The 27,213-nt window shown below is 42.9% G+C and overlaps 1 protein-coding gene across 1 annotated transcript in view; it reads left to right on the plus strand.

The window, feature by feature from the left end:
• Positions 1 to 951: 951 nt before the first annotated feature.
• Positions 952 to 27,213, plus strand: part of LOC311133507 (vitamin D3 receptor B-like) — a 120,965-nt gene continuing 94,703 nt past the window's right edge. The window contains exons 1-2 of the mRNA XM_084167013.1: positions 952 to 1,406; positions 1,524 to 1,603. Of these exons, the coding sequence (XP_084023139.1) occupies positions 1,336 to 1,406; positions 1,524 to 1,603 (151 nt within the window). The 5' untranslated portion in view covers positions 952 to 1,335. The remainder of the gene's footprint in view (positions 1,407 to 1,523; positions 1,604 to 27,213) is intronic.

The raw sequence follows: 27,213 nt of genomic DNA on the forward strand, positions 1-27,213 counted from the left end.
TCTGTCGCATTTACTATGTTTACACTGTCCACACACCCCAGACCTTCAACTGAACCCGCCTCCCCCAATCCTGTCACACACACACACACACACACACACACACACACACAATGTGTATGTCACTGACACAATATAAAGCCTACAATAAATAATGCAAATGCAAGTGAACCGAACTGAAACCACCTAAAAATATAAATTGCAGGATGTAACGTTGGATTTCATTTGTTTGTACCCTCCTTCCGTGGGTATCCCGGTCTGTCTGAAAGGAGAGGGAGAGAATATCAAGGTGAGCTATGGTTTTACCATTTACATAACAATCTTGGCATCAAAGCATGTTTCTGCTACTTTAGGCAGCTGACACGACATCCGCAGCGCACTGCAGACACACCCCTCTCTTGCTCTCGCTCTCACACGCACACGCTTCTGCATACGCACAATGCTGAGGAAGATTCAAATAATAATACAAACACCGAGACGATGAAATTATCGGTGTCATATATCCCTACACTACTATGTTAAATTCCTAACCTGTAACTCGATACTTTATTACAATGCTGCCACCTCACAAACCATGTGGCTACATAACAAAGGATAGTACATAGCACATATTTGTGGCAGATAATCATATCGTTTCCTTTTCAGTGCATCTATTATTATATTATCATGTTACAATGTTATAGTAGCACTGTATCAGATCAGTGCTTGCGGTGAAACAATGTTGCTTTAAAGCTCACGCGGTCAAAGTTGTTTACCTCTTCGTTACCTCTGACGTCATGACACACCCCTGTGTTTGGGGGAAAGGGAGTAGCTCACACACGTTACGAGCATTTGGCTCGACCAAGCATAGCAGGGCTGGTGTAAAATGCCACCAACCAAAACGCGGGATAAACGCAAATTCCACCTTTGATTGGTTATTGGAGAGGCTTAGGGACAACATTCTATACTGTAGACGTCCAGGGGCGGGGCATAACAAAAAAGTAATGGCCATTAATTTAGGGTCTGGCCAGGCAGTGGATTTTGTCGTCCGACTATCGTAGTTATTCTATAGAATTCGCCTTTTGTAGAGTATGCCAACAAGGTAAATACCGTAACCTGTATTACTAGGCGTTTTCGTTCATTGCAGTCGCGTTCGGTATGAATACAACTGATACATCGCGCAATTACTGTAAACCAGCCAGCTACACGCTAGCGACAGTATCAGCTCGCGAGCCAACATTTAAAACCTTCGTTTGGGCGTGATAGTTTTGACGTTTCGAGTCGATCACATGCGGATCTTTGTATAACTAGTTATTACACAGTATCGAGCCTATTTGCTACAAGTCAACATGGAGAGGAATGTATTTTCTAGATATTGACGACGATAAACGGATTAAGGGCAACTTGGTCTTGGGAAAAGTTGTACACAGGTATGAAACTCGCATGTAGAGAAGGAATTTGAAAGCTAAAACTGAAATGTATTATTCATGCAACCAAACTGTCTGAAACAAAGTCTGAATTGATTAAGCCAACTTCTACTTTTTCAGGATTAGAGATATATTAATGGTTAAGAGAGTTGTCAAGTCTTTATCCGCCATCTACAAACAAGTGCATGCCAAAATCTCAGGTAAGTTACTTTGATCTGATTTTAAATCCATGCATTCATATACATTCATGCAATAAAGCTCAGCTCGACATTTTGAAATATTTATTATCTCTCAGCTTAGAAAAAATATAGCTAGATAAGCTCATTAAAAGCTTGAGTGTATTGCAGACACCCTTGCCCCAAATGTGCCAGACTACTACTATTTGACATATCAGGAGTTACATTTTAGGCTTCTGTTACTAGACCATCAAAATGGGCCTCTCATGTCTCACAATGGCAAATTTTTTCTCCAATTGAACGTCTACCATGTTTTTAATGGGTTTAATACGTAGGTAAAATCAAATCCACTGGGGTGCGGAATTATTGAATCCGTTGATAGAGATGAGCAAAAAATACTGTATAAAATAAATAATACAAATACTGAGATATATTGTATGCACCAAAAAAAAAACTATTGCACTGAAAAATAGATTTTGTTTAACAAGTAATTAAAAAAAAATTATATATATATATGGGTCAAAATTATTAGACCCCTGTTTCCAATACTTCAGCACCGTCCCCTTGCGAGGATAACGACATTGAGCCTTTTTCTAAAATATTTTATGAGATTGGAGAACACTTTGGGAGGGATCTTAGACCATTCCTCCGTACAGAATCTTTCCAGATCCTTGATATCCTTCGTCTGCGCTTATGGACTGCCCTCTTCAATTCAAACCACAGGTTTTCAACGGGGTTCAAGTCCAGAGACTGAGATGACCATTGCAAAATGGAACGAAACGGGGATAAACCTACCTGAATTTGTCCAATAGAAACTCTCGATTGCAACTGTTTGTCTCTCGATTTGTTTCTACGTTATAAACTTTCATTCGTAGGTTGTAGCAACCTCATGATGGGTATAGGGAACATTTGAGTATCATGTAGTAGCCTAAACGTATTGATGCACATTGAACTGGGTGAATGGAATATGAATGACAGTCATTCAATATGCTTTAATAGAAATAAGACCATGCTGATTAAAAAAAAAAGTTTTTCTCCCGAACTTAAACAGCACTGCCACTGATGTTTGAATCAAATCAGTAAGGGCTTATATTTGTTTTTCTTCATAAATGTGTCACCATATGCCTAAAACGATCCTGGAAATAGGTGACATGTAAGTAACCTTACCTCACATTCTTTTTTTTGTCATAGTTGTGTTTTTAGTCACAGTAGGACACAATGTCGGAAAACGATTTCAAACTGAAAACAAATCACTGCTCTTAATGGACACGTTCACATGCAGCACCTTTTCTGTTTCAAAACGTTTTGTCCCATTTGCTCCTACTGAACATGGCCCCGGTTTCCATTTAGAAGTGGGTAGTGTCCTTTGTTTTCCTTCTACGCAGCCTTTGTAACCAAAGGTGTTGACGAGTGATGCCGTACACGTCTTCACTATTAGGAATGATGAGAATTCAAAATACTGCCTCTCTCTAATTGCTACTCACAATGCTGAGTTGAAGGGAATTGAGTCAACTGACCCAACAGGTCATGTTATTGTAGGTAGCACGCTTTCGTTGGCTCAAATGAATCCAACGAAAATGTGAATTTGATATCCAGCCCCCGAGCTATTAAGATTTGTGAAGCGATATCAGGGTACTGTATGTGTGCTTGAGCTCTCTGTGATTTGTGTTATGTTATTCCTCTCATGCTGACTCTGATAGATCTTTACTCAGGCCTAGATGATTGAAAAGGTTTAGACCAGTAAACCACTTCAACCAAATTAGTATGTCCTTGTTGGTTAACACTTTACATGACCGTGTTTCTGTAAGTACAGTAAAGCAAAGAGCATTAGGCCTACTCATTGTTCTACTGTATTAAAACAGTATACCTAATCTAACCCATACCTTAATCCTACCTACAGTGTAAGTACATTGTAACAATAAGTCATGACAATAGCATTTACCCTGTACTGTGTGTACACTTACTGTGAATAATTACACCGAGTCATAAGAGCTCCCGAGTGGAGCAGTGGTCTAAGGCACTGCATCTCAGTGCTAGAGGCGTCACTACAAACCCTGGTTCGATTCCAAGCTCTATCACAATCCGGACGTGATTGGGAGTCCCATAGGGTGGCGCACAATTGGCCCAGCGTCGTCTGGGTTTGGCTGGGGTAGGCTATCATTGTAAATAACAATTTGTTCTTAACTGACTTGCCTAGTTAAAAAACATTAAATATAAAAACTAAGAGCACTGTAATGTAAAGTGTGACCCCCCCCCTGTTTTCTTGATGATGCACAATATGACATCAGCATCATCAATTCAAGGGATAGGCCTACTGCTGGCCAAAGTTCTATGTTACCTCCTAGAGATAGATCTCTATGATGTGTATGACAGGGGTAACACCTTGACGAAACTGGCCCGTCCGTGCGGTATTGTGTGCATGTTGATTTTGTCTATCCCCATGAGACGCGTTGATTACACGCAGGTTAGAATAGCAAAAGTAACTGTGAACCAACTATATTAATTTTGGGACATGTTGAAACATACATTAATGGACATTTAGCTAGCTTGCTGTTGCTAACTAATTTGTCCTGGGAGATGAACATTGGGCTGCTACTTTGATAAATCACATGACAAGGACGTTTGCTATGAAGCTATCAATGTGCATAATATCTAACAAGTGGGGCAAGGGTAGGGAAAAAATATGAAACGCTGATGCACATTCTGACTGAGTGACAAACTTGGCTGCCCGCTACAAGTTGAAGACACACAGACCCACCTCTCCGCGCGCTGCTCCTAATCTGCAGCTTTTTTTTGCAGAGAAAATGTGCAGTGAGGTATTTTGCCAACATCTATTTAGGCATATTAAAAAACTTCAGTTTTTTCAGATCACGACTATTAACTGTCAACTTGCGGATACGATTACGAGTATGGCCATGTCGGCACACCCCGAGTTTGAATCCTAAGTAACCTGCCTATACATAGTTTGAAGTACAATACCAAACATAGCTACTGTAGTAGGTCAAAGCTGTGTGCTGGAAAACCTTGGTAGAGCATGGGTGGAATAGGCATTGTGGCGCTCATGTGAATTTCCTTTATTTTTTGCCTATTCTTTAAATGTAGTTTTTGTTGTTTTTTAATAGTGTTTATGTTTTATACAGCAGTACTGTGTGTCCAATACCATTTCTTCCTCGGGGACAATAACGTTTTGTCCTATCATATGTAACCCATTTTGGAGGTGGAAATTGCCTTTAATGTAATGGTCCTCCTGCCAGTGCCATCGGCTGCCATCACTATCTTAAGGCAATCGTGAGCATTTATAAGCTCATCAATCAATCAATTTTATTTTATATAGCCCTTCTTACATCAGCTAATATCTCGAAGTGCTGTACAGAAACCCAGCCTAAAACCCCAAACAGCTAGTAATGCAGGTGTAGAAGCACGGTGGCTAGGAAAAACTCCCTAGAAAGGCAAAACCTAGGAAGAAACCTAGAGAGGAACCAGGCTATGAGGGGTGGCCAGTCCTCTTCTGGCTGTGCCGGGTGGAGATTATAACAGAACCATGCCAAGATGTTCAAAAATGTTCATAAGTGACAAGCATGGTCAAATAATAATCAGGAATAAATCTCAGTTGGCTTTTCATAGCCGATCATTAGAGTTTAAAACAGCAGGTCTGGGACAGGTAGGGGTTCCATAACCGCAGGCAGAACAGTTTAAACTGGAATAGCAGCAAGGCCAGGCGGACTGGGGATAGCAAGGAGTCACCACGGCCGGTAGTCCCGACGTATGGTCCTAGGGCTCAGGTCTCTCAGTTGGCTTTTCATAGCCGATCATTTAGAGTTGAAAACAGCAGGTCTGGGACAGGTAGGGGTTTCGTAGCCGCAGGCAGAACAGTTGAAACTGGAATGATAACATACTGATAAGATGCACCGTACACTGCGGCGCCCTTAATTAAGTCTGTGGCACACAGCAACACTTGGAACCGCCACTCTTGTTGTGGAACGTGCAGTTCCTGGTTGCTCTGTACAAGACCGTGTAATAAGATTATCTGAACCTGGTAGGGGTGCCAAATCTCTCCCCAACATACTCCCTCGCTCAATCACACTTCCTCTGTCAAAGAGGTGATGATGAGGGAAGTAGAGAAGTCAAGTCGCCTAACGGACATGTTTTGAGACCTGTAGAATCAATGTACAGTACATGCAGCTGTAGTCTAGAGAATGGGAGGACTTGGATAAACATGATAGGATCAGAAGAAAGCAGGATGAAGGAAAACAACTCCTTGGCCTATCCCCTTCCCCTAGCCCCTACTCCTTCATTTTTTCCAGATCTGACTGTGTGGATAAGTGTAAAGGCGTCCACATGCTTCCCAGCCGAAAAACTGTTTAGAAGAGTCTGTGCATATATTATGTCGACGTTTTTGTTCGTTATGGACTTCGGTAAGGGTTTTTTCGGCTCTTTGGGCACAACATTTTTTCTTGAGGCAAGCCGAAGTCGGTAGCCGATGTCTACGCCCCTTCGTTGGTGATTGGTCAACAGTAGGGATTTTTCAATAAATACTTTGTTGTCATTCAACGAGAGACGACTCATTTTCATGCACATTTTTTCATTGAGAAATATTGAAATCAAATTTTATTTGCCACATGCGCCGAATACAACAGGTGTAGACCTTACAGTGAAATACTTACTTACAAGCCCTTAACACATCCCTTAACCAACAATGCAGTTTTTAAGAAAATAAAAAAAAAGGACAATGCAAATAGTCTGGGTAGCCATGATTAGCTGTTCAGGAGTCTTAAGGCTTGGGGATAGAAGCTGTTAAGAAGCCTTTTGGACCTAGACTTGGCGCTCCGGTACTGCTTGCCGTGCGGTAGCAGAGAGAACAGTCTATGACTAGGGTGGCTGGAGTCTTTGACAATTTTGAGGTCCTGGATGGCAGGAAGCTTGGCCCCAGTGATGTACTGGCCGTACGCACTACCCTCTGTAGTGCCTTGCGGTCGGAGGCTGAGCAGTTGGCATACCAGACGGTGATGCAACCAGTCAGGATGCTCTTGATGGTGCAGCTGTATAACTTTTTGAGGATCTGAGGACCCATGCCAAATCTTTTCAGTCTCCTGAGGGGGAATAGGCTTTGTCGTGCCCTCTTCACGACTGTCTTGGTGTGTTTGGACCATGATAGTTCGTTGGTGATGTGGACACCAAGGAACTTGAAGCTCTCAACCTGTTCCACTACAGCCCCGTCGACGAGAATGGGGGCGTGCTCAGTTTTCCTGTAGTCCACAATCATCTCCTTTGTCTTGGTCACGTTGAGGGAGAGGTTGTTATCCTGGCACCACACGGCCAGGTCTCTGACCTCCTCCCTATAGGCTGTTTCATCGTTGTCGGTGATCAGGCCTACCACTGTTGTGTCGTCGGCAAACTTAATGATGGTGTTGGAGTCGTGCCTGGCCAAGCAGTCATGGGTGAACAGGGAGTACAGGAGGGGACTGAGCACGCACCCCTGTGTTGAGGATCAGCGTGGCAGATGTGTTGTTACCTACCCTTACCACCTGGGGGCGGCGTGTCAGGAAGTCCAGGATCCAGATGCAGAGGGAGGTGTTTAGTCCCAGGATCCTTAGCTTAGTGATGAGCTTTGAGGGCACTATGGTGTTGAACGCTGAGCTGTAGTCAATGAATAGCATTCTCACGTAGGTGTTCATCTTGTCCAGGTGGGAAAGGGCAGTGTTGAGTGCAATATAGATTGCATAATCTGTGGATCTGTTGGGGCGGTATGCAAATTGTTGTGGGTCTAGGGTTTCTGGGATAATGGTGTTAATGTAAGCCAAGAACAGCCTTTCAAAGCATTTCATGGCTACAGACGTGAGTGCTACAGGTCGGTAGTAATACTGCACCAAACTAAGATCTCCTCTGCAAAAACGTCAAAATGAATGACAGATTTATTGCATTTTACTGGAGAAATGTAGGCTGGCTACACTGAGAAAAGTACTGGAGAAAAGTAGCTCCACATCAGTCAGATAGATGCCCGTTTGTGAATTCTCATCCGAGTGGAGAAGTGCAACTGAATCACAAAATGTGTCTGATGCTGAGCAGAATTTACGATAAGAAGCGTTTTAGATCTGCGTTTACAAAACGCAGCAAAATATTTTTGATGCGTTTTATCTTTTTTTCCTGCGTGAAGAATGAAGGATTCTACGTTAACGCAACCCCTAAGTTTAACCTGCTAGTTATCTAAGTAAGTGGCTGAATTAATAAGGTCACGGGGCATCATATTTTGTTAGCTTTCTGCTGTGTTTGAGAGGTCAAAGACCTTTGGATGAGTTATCTGTACAGCTGCCACTGCAGCTTGATTTCCTTGTTGTTTTTTCTCTCAGTTCTGGGCCCATCTGCTCCTCCTCTATCTCCTTCGAGCAGAGCAGGCAGGCCCATTGTCCTAACGACTCCCAGAGTCCAAACAGACACAGTGTGTACCCAGTACTGTTCTTCCTTCAGACAAGCTTGCCTCAAAACTTTGTTCATTTGCACAATGTCTCTCGTTCACATTCGCTTGTAAATGTCCTAACTCACCAAAAATGACATTCGGTAGCCCCTACCTATATATGTATAACTTTATGAGCTGGATTGTCTGGCTTTGCAATTTGTTTATTTTTGTTTGCGCTCGTTAACATATTTAGCTAGCAGCCTCCATGGAAATTCGCTATTACTTGTGCTAATTTTGTTAGCATTCTTGTGATAGACTGCCAATGGCCTTTTTTGCGGGGGTTGGTGCCCCCTTGTGTACTTAGCCGGTAATACCGTAAATCCCGGTGTGAGAGAAGGACGGTATAAGGATATGAAAATCTGGATAACGCCCAACCCTACTTTGGGACCTACTTCCCAATCCATTTGACTGTGATCCTGGCTCAGTTGGACATGCCGGCAAGTGAAATCGAACAGCTGCTCGAGCTGTCATGTGACCGAATGCATTCACGGGTCACTACGGAGGAGTTTTGGTTCCTGACTCAAAGGGAATGTACACTGCCGTCTCCCTCTGAGCATTAATGCCACGTTCAAAGCAACTGGGATCTCGGAAATGGGAACTCTGAAATCGCAGACTTCCGACTTCAGTGCGTTCAAGACAACTGGGAACTCTGGAAAAAAAAAACGAGCTCAGACTGGGGAAAAAATTATGAATGGTCATTCAACTCGGAATTCTAACTCGGGAACTCTGGCCTCTTTCTAGAGTCCCGACTTCTGACCTGAAGATCACTGATGTCATGATTTGACCTCGTAATTTTCAGAGTACCCAGTTGTTTTGAAAGCACCATCAGTGCTCTCGTCTGCATTAAAACCAAATATTGATCCAGGTTGGATGTGACAACAGAGATGAGGTGCGCACTGTCAACCACGCCCCCTGACTTTGAGACGCTCCGACGCGACATGCACACCGATCTCAGTAGTGGAGGTGAGATACATTATGTCAGACTAATTTGCAATTAACTGTCGTAGCCCCACATTAAAAGTATGTGATAGTGAGTTGACAATTGGAAATACTGTTAGAATATTTTTCAATTGACTGCTATCGCCCCAAATAAAAAAGTAAACATTGGCTGTTAATTACATCTTTTTTTTTCTCATGGTTGGGGTCCCAAGAATTTTCAGATATCAAAATGGGGTCGTAAGCCAAAAAGCTGGACAACCAGAGCTGAACCTAGAACAGTAGCCAAGGGCATTGTAATGCAGGCTCACGTTCCAGCCAGTCACTGCCACAACAATGGCAGGTTGTGTACGAGGGTTGAGCAGTCGTGTTGGTACAGTCTATTAGCGTTCTGTCCACCCTGCGACAGCAGTACAGTCATTCAGCCCACCCCCTCTGTGACCACTGTAGTTGGTTGCCTCCTCTTCGCCCACGTGTAACACTTTAGGCCTTCTATAGAGCTACCCTTTACTTGACGCAGTAAGCTGGGGTTTTGTGTGGGTGTGTACCGTATGCTGTCTATAGGGCACGTGTTACGTTGTTGTTGGGAGTAATGACGCGTTAAGTTCCTCCATTAGTGCTGGGCCCACGTTGAAATGTCCAGTGATCGATGGTTCCAGCACTCGACACGTCACAGGTAATGTATACTGTGTGTAAGTATAGCCGGATTAGTCATGTAGAATTATACGACTTCTTGGAAACGTGTTGCATGCAGGGACCACCAGTGGGTTGAGAAAAGAAGAGACCCACCTGGCTTTGTTTGGTATGAGTGAGTTAGTGGAAATAGGATGCTTTAGTATTTGTCCATAATGATGATACAAAGTCAGCATGGTGTTACGGCATCATTACCTGCAGGTGATTGAGACATAGTACATGTTGCCGTTGGGTTGAGGTTATGTAACTGGTACCAGAGCTAAGTGCTTACACACCCACGTCACCCACATGTCTGTTGTCTGTCCGGTCCTGTCCTTGCTAGTTCAGAGTGTGGGGGGGGGGGGCGGGGGGGGGTTTGTGTGTGGGGGGGGGGGTTGTGTGTATTTGTGTGTGTGTGTGCAAGCGGGCCTCTTCCTCCGAGGGGCCCAGCAAAAGGGCAGGCTGCCCCTGCCTTTCTCCCCTCGCTGTGGTTCCTGGAGAGGGGTGTGTGTGTGGAGACCAAGGTTATTATAGTAAACTAAAAAGAAAAAAATATTTAAAACAATTGGGGGGAAAACAGTTTAGTAAAATAAAATAATTAAAAAAACATTTGAATAACTATCTTAGAAAATGAACTAAAATAAATTAAACATAAATTATGTTTAGTTTTAGTATTTTTAAAATAAATAATCTTTGGGCAAAAATCTAATGGGGTTTTCAAGCATTTTTTTCTAATGGGGTTTTCGAGCTTCTGAATCTGGCGGGTAAATGCTGCCAGAAGATGGCAATGTTTCAAATAGGCCTAGCTTGTGCATCACTATCACTAGCTAGCAGTAACTAACCGGGCATGAGCGTGAACCATAGGCTGAACAATGGCTGCACATTTTCTCCTCGCTCAATGGAATAATGTGTAGAATTGCAGGAAATTAGCTTTTAAAACTGCAGATATTGGACATGGGAGGGAGTATGACAGAGGGAAATGAAGGAGGGAGAGGGGGATTGAGAGTGAAATCAGAGGACAGGACTAGTCTTCTCTGCCAGTTACTCACTCACTCGTGTCCATCCAGGCCTGTTCTGTTGTTCTAGGTTCTCTCTGTCTATTGTTATTTTTCTCTCTTTTCCCCCCATCAGTCGATCATTGTCTTTTTAGGGTTTCTTTACTGCATCCCCTATCCCTCTTTCTGACACATCTATCCCTTATTTCCTCTCTGTATGCTTCTGTTTCTGACTCTTTTTTTCTCCTCAGTTTCTCCCCCTCCTCCCATCACTTCTCTTTGCCTTGTAAAGTTGCTAATTTCTCTACCTCTCTCTCTCTACCTCTCTCTCTCTACCTCTTTCTCTCTACCTCTCTCTCTCTCTCTCTTTACCTCTCTCTTTCCATGGAGAGGGTCATTCCAGGTCTAATTTGTTTTATGTCTGTTCTGTACTCGTAGTGACCCAGCCAGAGTAGGCAGTAAAACACATTGCCTTGTGTTTTCTCTCTCTCTCTCTCTCTCTCTCTCTCTCTCTCGTTCTGTCGCTCTCTCGCTCTCTTTCCTTTTGCGAATATCTTGGCAGTCGGTAGCGATTTCCGAGCCATTTCTGGTATTGCGTCATGTGATGTGATAGGGAGCCAGCCGCTCATTGGGCTCCGTCGTTTTGGAGAAGGCCCCCTTCTCTCTCACTCCACCGGCATTCCGTCCCCTCTAATTTTTCCAGCTTTGTTATAGGTCTGGATGTAATTCCGGCCTTGACTCTTGTGTGTCGGGATGTGGTCCGTAAGCTCATTGCTGACATTCTTGAGACATGATGCCATGAATTTTTCTACTCCTCCTCTTTCCTGCTTGTCTGTGAGTAGTTAAGGCAAACGATCACATTTAGAAAATCCTGTTTGCATCCTTTCCCCCTCCCCTTCTTATAAAGTTAGGGCAAATTATAACTTTTAGAAAATCCTCTCTGCATCCTTTTCCCCTTTTTCTTTAGTTAAAAGAAAGGCTGCAAGATACCACAAATTATATTCCATCTAAACTTTTTCAAAAGTTAAAATAATTATACACTTCTATTTTCGCATTTTGAATTACATTGATCAAAAACTCAAATACAGTACCAACAATACATTGTGGCTTTGACGTGAAAAAATAAACGGCCTGCTGGTGGCTTCGGTGATAGAGTGAATAAGGTAAGTAGGTACTGAAGTGCCCAAAGAGATTTGTCATGTTATGTTGCTAGTAGATGACCAGCTATCTAAGGACAACGGGCCATGCAAAACGAACTGGCCCACTCGGATCTAGCATGGTGTTTGGGGATGCAATAAGCTAGCTAGCAAGCTACATCAACTCCATCAACATTGCACGTTTTGCAGAAATGAATGGTCAAATACAAATCGGATTAATGTAATTGTTTATTTCATGGTATGTCTTTATTTTAGTTTAACTGCCTGATCTTTATTTGCCAATATAACTTGCAGGATATCGTGGTAGCCAATGTTTGTTTTAGCCATTATACCTGGATTTACTATTACTGCTGCTAGTAACATTAGCATTCAGGTTAGCATGTGGCTAGCTATAGCTACCATCGGCCAACAACAGAGTTTTAGCCAGATTGGTTAGACGTTCAATGTCTTCTATGATGGGAAAGGTTTTTCTTGATTTTGTGTAACAGTATGAGAAATGCTGATGTGCTGAACTGCTAATAAGTGATGTGTTTAAAGGCTTCTATGGGTAAGCCAGCAGGGGTGTAAAAGGGGCCATGCTAAAAGCCTGTGCGCTGTATAAGTGATACAGATATTTTTAGCTGATACAGAATAAAGAAATCACATGTTGTATTGAGACTTTTAGTTGGAAGGATGAAACCAATCAGATTGCCAAAATATTTTTACAAAAGCATTGAGGACTTGGTATGATGTGAGTCTTTACTGTTTTATGTTGACAGTGCCTTCACTCGTGTGTTCTTCTCTTGATGTCATTTTCCGAACGCTTTTCGACATCACAAATTCTGATAAAATATACATTTCTCCCAAAATACAAATGTAAAGTGATATGTTGTATTGAGACTTTTAGTTGGAAGGATGAAACCAATCAGAATGTTTAACAGCAACCTAATTCTGCAATTTTCCCTTAAAGGCAAATTATCACTTTTAGAAAATCCTGTCTGCATCCTTTTCCTCTTCCCCTTTCCTTCCCTTCTTCTCATCCTCCCTCTATTAGGATATTCCATAATGACCCTTTAGTTAGCGGTAATGCTAGGTTTCTAACATCACCACCTAATCAGGTTTGAGGAATGCCCGGCCTCGCTCGTTCTCAGCTTCTATTGACGTTCGTGGAAGTGGATCTAACCTCTAGGGTGGGTTTCAAACCTTTTGCGTGGCCCCTTCCTTGCCTCCTTGACTCCTTTACTGCTTGACCACAATCCTGAAATGACTGGATAGGTGAAACCAATGGCTAGTTTCTCTTTACCTGTCCACTTTTATATGGTCAGTAACAATAAGGAGACAAGGAAAGGAGGTATTTTGTGAGGGTTGGTCAGTTTTTTGGCATGCCCACAACTGCACCACTCTCCTCTTTGCAATAGGAGCTTGCAACGGCCAATGGCTAGAAGATACAGCAAACAGCAATGTTTGGAAATGTAGACCCCTCCGTACAAGATTCAAACCACCATGCACTCCTGATTTATTGACTGTGTTAAATTGGATGGAATTGTGGGAGGGAATGTACCGTTTCACTGAATGCCTTCAGGTGTTTGATATACTACTTTTCAGTTTTAGCATTCATCCAGCACCTAGCCTAAAGCCTATTAGTTGACCATTTTTTAAAGGGATTGCATGAGTTTTAAAGGGATAGTTTGCCAGTTAGTCAAAGTTTGTCAGATGTTTACAAAGTTGGTCCTGGGTGTAGCTGAATGCTTAACCTGTTCCTTGCCATCTGTTGTGTAGGCCTATATGATGTTGCTATATGTATTAGGAGAAATGAAAACAAAAGAAATGTGAAAGGTTGGCCCCATCTCTAATTTAATCTAATTAGAATGTGTCAAACTTTCTAATTCATTTTGGAATTTCTGGACCTTTTCTTGAGGTATGAAAAAATCGAAGATTCATAATTTTTTTTGGGATGAACGATCCCTTTACTTCCTCCAAGAGTAGAATTCCCTCTTACAAACACTACCAGTACCTGGTGTTGTTGAATAATGTAGTAGGTAGTTGTTCAGTAATTCAGTACGATAATTAGGCTCTATAGTAATATGGCTTACATAATGTAATAAATTATTGGTTCTCACAGTCCCAGTTGCTGGTAATGAACAGCGTTTAAGTGCTGGTCTAGGGTCAGCTGTCCCGTGAGTCCCATGTCCTCCAGAGCCCTAAGTATCAGAGCAGAGTGCTAATCTAGGATCAGTCTTTTAGAATATAATTCATTAAATTAGGCTATAGGGACAGGGAGGACCAGATCCTAGATCAGCGCTTCTACTCTGACTGTTTTTATCAATACGGGCCCAGATCATCTTTGATTACATCCAACTGATCCGGATACAGTTCCTAATATGCTTCCGGATACCATTCCTTAGTCTTGGCCATAGATAATTATGCATCATTATGGTTGTGACGCATGCATGTTATTTCAGTCATTTGAATGAAGAAATCAGAAGTGGAGAGGATGAGTCACTCGGTCGCATGCTAAGCCCTTCTTTACTGTCGACCAGTTAGTTGGTGCTGCCGGATCGACTGACTGGGCCTGGGGTGTATTCAACGGAGTTGAAACGTTCAGAATGTTGCATATGTGTATGTCTTATTTTATTGCTTTCACCACTCACTCCAAATGGAACGTTGTGGTCAGATTTACGGCCTAACACGTAAGTGGGAAATGGAAGGGAAAGAGGATACCTAGTCAGTTGCACAACTGAATGTATTCAACCGAAATGTGTCTTCCGCATTTAACCCAACCTTGCTGAATCAGAGGTGCGGGTGGCTGCCTTAATTGATGTCCACGTCATCAGCGCCCAAGGAGCAGTTGTTTGGGGTTAAACGGTGGTGGAAAAAGTATCCAATTGTCATACTTGAGTAAAAGTAAAGATACCTTAATAGAAAATGACTCAAGTAAACGTTATAGTCATCCATTAAAATACTACTTGAGTAAAAGTCTAAAAGTATTTGGTTTTAAATATACTTAAATATCAAAAGTAAATGTATTTGCTGAAATATACTTAAGTATCAAAAGTAAAATGATAAATAATTTCAAATTCCTTATTAAACAAATCAGATGGCACAATCTTTTTATATATTTCTTTGACGGATAGCCAGGGGCACACTCCAACACTTTTGACAAGTGCGTGAAATTGACCATTGTCCTGTCCTGCTAAGCATTCGAAATGTAACGAGTACTTTTGGGTGTCAGTGAAAATGTATGGAGTAAAAAGTACATTTTATTTTATTTACGAATATAGTGAAGTAGAAGTAAAATTTGTCAAAAATATAAATGGTAAAGTACAGATTTATTTTTATTTATTTTTATTTCACCTTTATTTAACCAGGTAAGCCAGTTGAGAACAAGTTCTCATTTACAACTGCGACCTGGCCAAGATAAAGCAAAGCAGTGCGATAAAAACAACACAGAGTTACATATGGGGTAAAAAAACATAAAGTCAAAAATACAACAGAAAATATATATACAGTGTGTGCAAATGTAGCAAGTTATGGAGGTAAGGCAATAAATAGGCTATAGTGCAAAATAATTACAATAGTATTAACACTGGAATGATAGATATGCAAGCGATGATGTGCAAATAGTGATACTGGGGTGCAAATGAGCAAAATAAATAACAATATGGGGATGAAATAGTTGGGTGGGCTAATTTCAGATGGGCTGTGTAAAGGTGCAGTGATTGGTAAGGTGCTCTGACAACTGATGCTTAAAGTTAGTGAGGGAGATAAAAGTCTCCAGCTTCAGAGATTTTTGCAGTTCGTTCCAGTCATTGGCAGCAGAGAACTGGAAGGAATGGCGGCCAAAGGAGGTGTTTGCTTTGGGGATGACCAGTGAGATATACCTGCTGGAGTGCATACTACGGGTGGGTGTTGCTATGGTGACTAATGAGCTAAGATAAGGCGGGGATTTGCCTAGCAGTGATTTATAGATGACCTGGAGCCAGTGGGTTTGACGACGAACATGTAGTGAGGATCAGCCAACAAGAGCGTACAGGTCACAGTGGTGGGTAGTATATGGTGCTTTGGTGACAAAACGGATGGCACTGTGATAGACTACATCCAATTTGCTGAGTAGAGTGTTGGAGGCTATTTTGCAAATTACATCGCCGAAGTCAAGGATCAGTAGGATAGTCAGTTTAACGAGGGCATGTTTGGCAGCATGAGTGGAGGCGGCTTTGTTACGAAATAGGAAGCCGATTCTAGATTTAACTTTGGATTGGAGATGCTTAATGTGAGTCTGGACGGATAGTTTACAGTCTAACCAGACACCTAGGTATTTGTAGTTGTCCACATACTCTAGGTCAGACCCGCCGAGAGTAGTGATTCTAGTCGGGTGGGCGGGTGCCAGCAGTGTTCGATTGAAGAGCATGCATTTAGTTTTACTATTGTTTAAGAGCAGTCGGAGGCTACTGAAGGAGTGTTGTATGGCATTGAAGCTCATTTGAAGGTTTGTTAACCCAGTGTCCAATGAAGGGCCAGATAAACAAAATGGTGTCGTCTGCGTAGAGGTGGATCTGAGAGTCACCAGCAGCAAGAGCGACATCATTGATATACACAGAGAAAAGAGTCGGCCCGAGAATTGAACCCTGTGGCACCCCCATAGAGACTGCCATAGGTCCAGACAACAGGCCCTCCGATTTGACACATTGAACTCTATCTGAGAAGTAGTTGGTGAACCAGGCGAGGCAGTCATTTGAGAAACCAAGGCTATTTAGTCTGCCAATAAGAATGCGGTGGTTGACAGAGTCGAAAGCCTTGGCCAGGTCGATGAAGAGGGCTGCACAGTACTGTCTATTATCGATCGCGGTTATAATATCGTTTAGGACCTTGAGCGTGGCTGAGGTGCACCCATGACCAGCTCGGAAACCGGATTGCATAGCGGAGAAGGTACGGTGGGATTCGAAATGGTCGGTGATCTGTTTGTTAACTTGGCTTTCAAAAACGTTCGAAAGGCAGGGCAGGATGAATATAGGTCTGTAACAGTTTGGATCTAGAGTGTAGAGGGGGAAGACCGCTGCAGCTTTCCAATCTTTGGGAATCTCAGACGTTACGAAAGAGAGGTTGAAAAGGCTAGTAATAGGGGTTGCGACAATTTCGGCTGCTAATTTTAGAAAGAAAGGGTCCAGATTGTCTAGCCCAGATGATTTGTAGGGGTCCAGATTTTGCAGCTCTTTCAGAACATCAGCTGTCTGAATTTGTGTGAAGGAGAAGCGGGGGGGGTGGGGGGGTGGGGCATGGGCAAGTTGCAGAGCTGGTGGCCGGGGTAGTGGTAGCCAGGTGGAAAGCATGGCCAGCCGTAGCAAAATGCTTGTTGAAATTCTCGAATATTGTAGATTTATCGGTGGTGATAGTGTTTCCTAGCCTCAGTGCAGTGGGCAGCTGGGAGGAGGTGCTCTTATTCTCCATGGACTTTACAGTGTCCCAAAACATTTTGGAGTTAGTGCTACAGGATGCACATTTCTGTTAGGAAAGCAAAGGCTAGCTTTTTCAAACTGCTTGTGTATATTGGTTCCTAACTTCCCTGAAAAGTTGCATATCGCGGGGGCTATTCGATGCTAATGCAGTACGCCACAGGATGTTTTTGTGCTGGTCAAGGGCAGTCAAGTCTGAGGAGAACCAGGGGCTATATCTGTTCTTAGTTCTGAATTTTTTGAATGGGGCATGCTGATTTAAGATTGAGAGGAAAGCACTTTTTAAAGAACAACCAGGCATCCTCTACTGATGGAATGAGATCGATATCCATCCAGGATACCTGGGCCATGTCAATTAGGAAGGCCTGCTCGCTAAAGTGTTTTAGGGAGCGTTTGACAGTGATGAGGGGTGGTCGTTTGACCGCGGACCCGTTACGGACGCAGGCAATAAGGCAGTGATCGCTGAGATCCATGTTGAAGACAGCGGAGGTGTACAGTGGGGAAAAAAAGTATTTAGTCAGCCACCAATTGTTTAAGTTCTCCCACTTAAAAAGATGAGAGAGGCCTGTAATTTTCATCATAGGTACACGTCAACTATGACAGACAAAATGAGAAAAAAAAATCCAGAAAATCACATTGTAGGATTTTTAATGAATTTATTAGAAAATTATGGTGGAAAATAAGTATTTGGTCAATAACAAAAGTTTCTCAATACTTTGTTGTATACCCTTTGTTGGAAATGACACAGGTCAAACGTTTTCTGTAAGTCTTCACAAGGTTTTCACACACTGTTGCTGGTATTTTGGCCCATTCCCCCATGCAGATCTCCTCTAGAGCAGTGATGTTTTGGGGCTGTCGCTGGGCAACACGGACTTTCAACTCCCTCCAAAGATTTTCTATGGGGTTGAGATCTGGAGACTGGCTAGGCCACTCCAGGACCTTGAAATGTTTCTTACGAAGCCACTCCTTCGTTGCCCGGGCCGTGTGTTTGGGATCATTGTCATGCTGAAAGACCAAGCCACGTTTCATGTTCAATGCCCTTGCTGATGGAAGGAGGTTTTCACTCAAAATCTCATGATACATGGCCCCATTCATTCTTTCCTTTACACGGATCAGTCGTCCTGGTCCCTTTGCAGAAAAACAGCCCCAAAGCATGATGTTTCCACCCCCATGCTTCACAGTAGGTATGGTGTTCTTTGGATGCAACTCAGCATTCTTTGTCCTCCAAACACGACGAGTTGAGTTTTTACCAAAAAGTTATATTTTGGTTTTATCTGACCATATGACATTCTCCCAATCCTCTTCTGGATCATCCAAATGCACTCTAGCAAACTTCAGACGGGCCTGGACATGCTGGCTTAAGCAGGGGGACACGTCTGGCACTGCAGGATTTGTGTCCCTTGCGGCGTAGTGTGTTACTGATGGTAGGCTTTGTTACTTTGGTCCCAGCTCTCTGCAGGTCATTCACTAGGTCCCCCCGTGTGGTTCTGGGATTTTTGCTCACCGTTCTTGTGATCATTTTGACCCCACGGGGTGAGATCTTGCATGGAGCCCCAGATCGAGGGAGGTCTTGTATGTCTTCCATTTCCTAATAATTGCTCCCACAGTTGATTTCTTCAAACCAAGCTGCTTACCTATTGCAGATTCAGTCTTCCCAGCCTGGTGCAGGTCTACAATTTTGTTTCTGGTGTCCTTTGACAGCTCTTTGGTCTTGGCCATAGTAGAGTTTGGAGTGTGACTGTTTGAGGTTGTGGACAGGTGTCTTTTATACTGATAACAATTTCAAACAGGTGCCATTAATACAGGTAACGAGTGGAGGACAGAGGAGCCTCTTAAAGAAGAAGTTACAGGTCTGTGAGAGCCAGATATCTTGCTTGTTTGTAGGTGACCAAATACTTATTTTCCACCATAATTTGCAAATAAATTCATTAAAAATCCTACAATGCGATTTTCTGGATTTTTTTTTCTCAATTTGTCTGTCATAGTTGACGTGTACCTATGATGAAAATTACAGGCCTCTATCATCTTTTTAAGTGGGAGAACTTGCACAATTGGTGGCTGACTAAATACTTTTTTTCCCCACTGTATTTAGAGGGGAAGTTAGTCAGGATGATATCTATGAGGGTGCCCATGTTTACGGATTTAGGGTTGTACCTGGTAGGTTCCTTGATAATTTGTGTGAGATTGATGGCATCTAGTTTGGATTGTAGGATGGCCAGGGTGTTAAGCATATCCCAGTTTAGGTCACCAAGCAGTACGAACTCGGAGGATAGATGGGGGGCAATCAATTCACATATGGTGTCCAGGGCACAGCTGGGGGCTGAGGGGGGTCTGTAGCAAGTGGCAACAGTGAGATACTTATTTCTGGAAAGGTGTTTTAGAAGTAGGAGCTCAAACTGTTTGGGCACAGAGCTGGATAGTATGATAGAGCTATGCAGGCTATCTCTACAGTAGATTGCAACTCCACCCCCTTTGGCAGTTCTATCTAGACGGAAAATGTTGTAGTTGTAGATGGACATTTCTGAACTTCCTAAGCCAGGATTCAGACACTGCTAGAACATCAGGGTTGGCGGAGTGTGCTAATGCAGTGAATAACTCAAACTTAAGAAGGAGGCTTCTGATGTTAACATGCAAAAAGCCAAGGCTTTTACGGTTACAGAAGTCAACAAATGATAGCGCCTGGGGAGTAGAAGTGATACTGGGGGCTGCAGGGCCTGGGCCTACATCACCAGAGGAACAGAGGAGGACTAGAATAAGGATACAGCTAAAGGCTTTAAGAACTGGTCTTCTAATGCGTTGGGTACAGAGAATAAAGGGGGCAGTTCTCCGGGCGTTGTAGAATAGATTCAGGGCATTATGTACCAACAAGGATATGGAAGGATATGAGTACAGTGGAGGTAAACCTAAGCGTTGGGTAACAATGAAAGAGAGCATCACTGGAGGCACCGATTGAGCCGGTCTCTGCGTGTATGGGGGGTGGAACAAATGAGCTATTTGAGGCAGTTTGAGAGGGTCTTGGGGCTCTACAGTGAAATTGTATAATAAGAACCAACTGGAACAGCAATAGGCAAGGCATATTGACATGGGAGAGAGGCATAAAGCAATCACAGGTGTTATTTGAGAGAGCTAAGACAACTGGTAATGGCGATAAAGTTTGGGGCTGAGGCTAAACAGATAAAACAGGACAGGGTACCGTGTAAAGGAACAGTCCAGCAGGCATCAGCTGTGCAGCTGAGTGATCATAAGGTCCAGTGAGCAGCAATGTGAGTCCGAGAGCAGTTCGAATTGGTGCTACAGCACAGGCGATCAGGAAGCACGGCTGTTGAATTGGGTGTGCTAGCAGGCCGGGGCTAGCAGATGGATCTTCGTGGTCGTCGCAACGGGAAGCCTGTTGAAACCACAGACGATTACGTCGGCAGACCAGTCGTGATGGATCGGCGGGGCTCCGTGTCGACACTAGGAGGTCCCGTCCAGTTGACAGAGAGGTAGATAGCCGGGAGATGGGCCTGACTCGAGGCTAGCTCAAGGCTGATTAGACAACCACAACATCCATTCGGTAGCAGCTAGCTAGTTGCAATGATCCGTTGTTAAAGGTCCAGTGATTCAGTAATTCCGGCAGAAAATCCGATATGTTCTGGGTCGATAACGCGCTGTGCAGACTGGCCGATAATAGTCCAGGCTAGAGCTGGCTAGTGCAGGCCACGGACAATGGTGAAAAACCCCCCCGCTAACGGTGGCTAATAGCAAGTAGCTAGTTAGCTGGCTACTCCCGTCCTGGAGACAGAGAGGTAGATAGCCGGGATATGGTCCTGGCTCGAGGCTAGCTCAAGGCTAACTGGTGCTTGCTTCGGGGGCAGTGGTGATTATCCAACAGCAACATCCATTCGGTTGTGTTTAGCTGGTTGCGATCCGGTGTTAAGGTCCAGTGATTCAGTTATTCCGGCAGAAAATTCGATGTTCTGGGTGAAAAACCGCTAACGGTGGCTAATAGTAAGTAGCTAGTTAGCTGGCTAGTTAGCTGGCTAGCTAGTTTCAACTGGAGATTCTAGATAAAAGGTAAGTCAATTATAGAATCCATTCCACATTGAGTGAGGCGTGTTGCAGGAAAGTATATTTAGTAGAAGGATGAAAAGTGTGATAGGGGAATATATACAACAAAAATGCAAAAAAAGAAAAAAACAGGCTATTTACACGGACACACAAGAGGACACGACCGCACTGCTACGCCATCTTGGACACCAAGGATATTCCAAAAAACTACTTAAGTAGTACTTTAAAGTATTTTTACTTAAGTACTTTACACCACTGGGGTTAAATGCCTTGCTCAAGGGTAGAAAGGAAGATTTTTCCACCTTGGCTGCTCAGCATGTTGCACATAGAAATAGAAAGAATAGACCTGATGTTATGCCTAATTCTACACGATGGAACATCACGTCTGTTCTACAAAACATATTCCTATGTGAATGTTGCACACTTCTGAACAGACACCTGTTTTTTTCAGATTGGGTATGTCGTTCATTTTGTGGCTTTCACCACCCACTTGAAATCTGATGTTGTACACGATTTTGGGGTCTAGCCAGGGGCGGTGTGTTCAATAGGGCGATATGGGCGACGCACTGCCAAACGGGAAAAGGAAGGGATTTTTTTTCTAATCAATTATATCACGGCAACAGTAGTTATCAGTGTTGTAATGTCCAATCAGGCTAAAGTCGTGCTTCAAATGGCTCCCCCCCCTTTTGGGGCGATTTCAGTCAGGTTGAAAATCGCCCAGAAGTCTGTCATAGACTCCCATGTAAAATCTATTTTTTTCAAATTTCAGAGCTTTCAATACAATCTCTATGGGTGTCTGAGGGCTTGCACTTACGCGCTTTCGTCATACGTAACGTAACCATGAACGTAACTAAGAAAAGAGCGGATTGTGTCTTTGAAAGAAGTTCCTTTTTGTCGGCGAACAAATGAAGATAAATTGGCAACGAAACAATTAGGACCTCCCAGACCAAATTTAATAATTCAACAGGTTTCTACTAAAGGCGGAAAGTCCTACACCCGAGGATTTTCCAAAAATTGGTACGAACGAAAAAATAACATTGCCACTCAACTGGATGAGGGATACAGGCTAGCTGTCCGCCGCCACAACGATGAGGTTAGTGTTGATAATCACAAGTTTACTGGAGAACTGAGACCAAGTAGAGACTTTGGACAGGGTGGATATGGTATAATAAAGGCAGTTTATTCAGAGGTAAAGATATCTGGAATCGCGTGCACGGACCCGTTCGTCAAACTCTTAGGGAGCTATACATTAAGCCCCATTACTTACCATATCAGATAAGAGAAATTGCTGCAGCTACATATATTTTACATCCTGGCCCTACATAGTTCACTATTTGCATCACTTACCAAAATATTACATGTGGTCATATATGCTTGGAAAGTGGAGATGCCATAGAACGTCAAAAAAGTAAACATTGCTGGAGACACATTGCCGTTTTGGAGAAGACATCGCGTTTGCTAGCGAAGAGATTTGTTGTGGCAAATGAACTTGGGCTGGGAATTGCCAGGAACCTCACGATAAGATATATGCATTGCGAGTCTCATGATTCTATACGTATTGCGATTCGATACTGTGATTTTATTGCGCACCATATGTCTGTTGCAGAGGGATCAGAAAGCCATGAGAACGAGTTTTGATCAGTCATGGAAATAAAAGTGCTGAAAACAAATTGGCTCCCAATGTGAAAAGATTGAGAACAAGCTATGAAGGAACAATAATGGTGTTTTGGTGCAGGTACAGCCAACTAGCGCTAAAATATTGCGATATTGTCAATACAGTATATCGTAAAGTATCACTATGTAACTCGATTTCTTTCACCCCAATCCCTCAAATTAACGGTAAATAACTGAATTGTTTGCCCCACATTTAGCTAAGATGATTAGCTAGCCAGCTAAAATGTTTTATTTAGTTAGCAGTCGCATCTACAATAGTTTACTGTCAATAACATGTCTCCAAAAATGACGTGGTGTCTCCAATTGTGTTGACATTTTACAATTGCGATGCGCATCCATGAGTATCCACTTTCTGTAGCTCAGCTGGTAGAGCACGGCGCTTGTAACGCCAAGGTAGTGGGTTCGATCCCCGGGACCACCCATACACAAAAATGTATGCACGCATGACTGTAAGTCGCTTTGGATAAAAGCGTCTGCTAAATGGCATATTATTATTATTATTATTATTATTATTATTATCTGAAGAGAGCCCCGAAACATTGTGTGCAGACATTTTATGCAATAAATGAAGTAGGTTGAATCTAGTAGTTCTGATCTTCTGATTGGTCCTGATGAGTTGGGCGAGGTCCCCTCCAGGCTACTGTCACTGTTGCATTGGCTCTGAGTCGGGTTCTCTGTCTTCAAATGTTCAGCCTAAGAGAGGGGATTTTTGTGTGTGTGTGTGTGTGTGTGTGTTTAACAGTGATGATGTGTGTGTGTGTGTGTGTGTGTGTGTGTGTGTGTGTGTGTGTGTGTGTGTGTTTAACAGTGATGATGTGTGTGTGTGTGTGTTTGTGTGTGTGTGTGTGTGTGTCCTCAGAGCAAGAACTCGTGAGTTGGAAGAACTGAGAGGCCTATGGCGTGGGTGTTGTCCTTGGCCACCTGCTGACAAGGCTGACAAGATAGGACCCTTTTGTCCATTGTTATTGGATAGGAACAGAACTTATAACCAGCTCCTGACCTAAATAGATCTTAGCACAACATTTTACTCAACATATCATATTCCATATTCACTATAACAAATATATTTACTACGACATTAGCAAGAACCGCCACATCCTCAGCCGGCTAATCCAGTGTGTGAAGTTTTGCGGAGTGTTTGAGTTAGCTTTGCGAGGCAAAGATGAAACTGAGGGCTCCACCAACCCTGGTAAGCCAACACTTTTGAGATCAGTCAATAAATGCTTCTGGTATTGACTTATATGCTGCCCCTGTCTTCATGTTGTTGCTGGACATATCTTTTTTAAAATGTGTGTAGGTCACCTAAATCATCAGAAAAATTGCCCCCCCTGAGAATTTTTTCAGGAGCCGCCACTGGGTCTAGCACATAATTATAGTGAGTCTCGCCACTTGCTCATCCTAACCCACGTTATTTCTCTCATAAGTTATTTCACTAGACCATACCAGTGCTGTGCAACCCCAGTGCTCCATGGTTAGGTTTTTCTTTCTCCTTGACACTTGATTGATCAGTTAGAATAATTGATTTATCAGACATATTTTCACACATGTGGTGACCAAGGTTGAATTCAGGTTTTAGTCACCCCTGACTACAGATCTGGGATCAGATTACCCTACCTTCAACCCTAACCTTTACTATTATAGCGATATGGTTGGAGTAACTTTGACTTTCTCCATATCAGTTCAGTCTCTGATTAAAAGTTGATGATGAAGTATGCCATTGTTGTTCATTTGTCTACAGATGTAGTACCCTAATTTGATCACCCTGTTGCAGGAGTGCTTTCATTTTCCTGCTGTAGCAAACTGGCTCAAATTAAGATCCTACATCTTTGTGTGTGTGTTTTTTGCAGAACTGTTATTAATTCATTTTCTGTGTCTTAGGGACTAACTTATATATTTTCAGCCTGAAATGGGGCCGAACCGAACTGTACGTTGCAGGACTGGATATTTTCTTTTCACATTGTCCTTTCCAACAACTCAGGTGGGTGAGTTACAAGGCCATACTAGCACAGCTTGGCTTGGCTCGGTTTGGCCCCTATAGTGTGAATTGGGAACTAGTTCCTCCAACCAATCAGATCCCTGACCTGAGTCTAGGGTTGTTGCGGTGATGTATTACCGCCACACCGGCAGTCATGAGTCAAAATTCCACGTGACCGTTGAGTCATGGTAATCTCCTCTTATGCACTCTGGATATGCTTTGGTAGTACCCAACTCGCTAACGACCATCAGGTCGCTAATGGCCTGGTACTCAGCGCTCTATTGTCCCTATAACCACTCTGACATCGATGCAAAAGCAATCGAAAATCACATCAAAATCACATCAAACTCACCTCACTGTGATGATAAATTTGAAGAAGTTCAACAGCAGTTTGAAACTGAGTAAAACATGGTCATTGTGGATGATGTTTCAAAGCCTAACACAACGAATGGGACAGCGCTTTCTAAGGTGATGATTAATTCAAAACAATTGTGTATATTAGAGCTCCAAAATGTATATCCACGAGTCTGGGAGAGAACATATAGCCCTAGGCGATGCTCTTGGTTAATTTAATTCTTCCCAGGTGGCGCAGCGGTCTAAGGCACTGCATCTCAGTGCTAGAGGCATCACTACAGACCCTGGTTCGATTCCAGGCTGTATCACAACAGGCCGTGATTGGAGTTCCATAGGGTGGCGTACAATTGGCCCAGCGTCATCCGGGTTTGGCCGGGGTAGGCAGTCGTTGTAAATAAGATTTTGTTCTTAACTGACTTGCCTAGTTAAATAAAGGTTAAATAAAAACATTTGCAGGGTGGCATACAGTTAGCCTACAATTATTGTGAATTTGTATTTGCTTTGGAATAGCCTAGTAAGATTCCACATGATTTTTTTGTAGGAACAGGGTTGGCGAGCCCATAGCATACAAAGTTGATGTGTGTAGTGAAATAAGTGTTCTTATATTTATTTCTCAGCTTGTCATGTTAAGCACATGTTCCGCTATAAAACCGAAGTAGCCTGGTCGCTATTCGAGTGCATACGGATGACATGTATTTTCCCCTCTGCACCTGTTCCTGCCCATTTCATAATGGGCCATTCTAAATCGAAACTAATTTTACATATTAATAAAGACAAGATTAAATTGAAAAAAATCAGATGGGTGAAAATATGATCACTTGATGAGAGAACAGGGTGCAACAGAGTGGAAGAAGAGGCAGAGCCCAAGCTTTTTTTGCGACTTTCTCAAATCATCAATAGCCTATAGTCGCATCATGCAGCCCATATATGTTTTGATTTCTAAGACATTCTAAGGTTTGTATCATTCACAACTTAAGTTGCCAAATAACTCAATCTAGCGTATAGGACCTGTTTCAAATGATCAATTTTACGCTCAACATAACCACTTCACATGCGCACTTGCTCCGGAATGGGAAAAATATCCTTTCTATTTTATTCAGCTAAGTTCAATAATAATCTTCTTACTATAAAATCATATAATATAAAATAATGGCACAGCACTTATAAGCATATATTGTCAGCTAAATGAACAAGCCTGCAGCCTATAGCATGGAGCATAGCCAGATAACATACAGTAGGCCAACTCATATTCTGTTCTTCTGAAATACATTTTCTTCATATCATAATGTTTCTTTAGATCTCACTAAAATAAATAATGGATTTATTGTGATGGTGTATATTAAATTGATTTACTAAACTTTTCTAAATGTAGATGTTCCAAAGACCCGCATCAGCAGCTTGAATGCGTGGAGGCCTGGAGATGCTAAACATGTTTATGTTAATTAATGGTCAATTACCGTGAGACCAGCATCTATTGCATGACAATAACCGGCTGACAAAATGTAATGACCGCCACAGCCCTACCTGAGACCGTATTGTGACACTGTACAGTGAGTGACCTTTGACCCCCTGACCCATTGCGTGAAGGGGCATATCGGACACTGCCGCCGTCGGTCTATAATATGTCGCCCTGGCCCCCTTCGTGGCCCCTGTGTGCCCTAGATCGGCCAGCTCCTTCCTGTACAGTCAATGTACACAATGGCCGGATTGTCCAGGGTATGGAAAAAAAAAAGATGGCCTCTGTCTCCATCACATTCCGTCAACACACATCGCACACATTAGACAGACACCGCATGACAAGTCCTACACATCATACACACACCACCAGCTATAGGGCAATTTCAGGAAATAATTGGAAGAAAATAAGTAAAAGCCTCCCTTTTCATCACTATCAATTCTGGAATACAAACGCAGGCCGCAGCATTTTCATTGTATCGC

This window comes from Coregonus lavaretus (assembly GCF_964263955.1).
Source record: "Coregonus lavaretus genome assembly, chromosome: 8".
NCBI lineage: Eukaryota > Metazoa > Chordata > Actinopteri > Salmoniformes > Salmonidae > Coregonus > Coregonus lavaretus.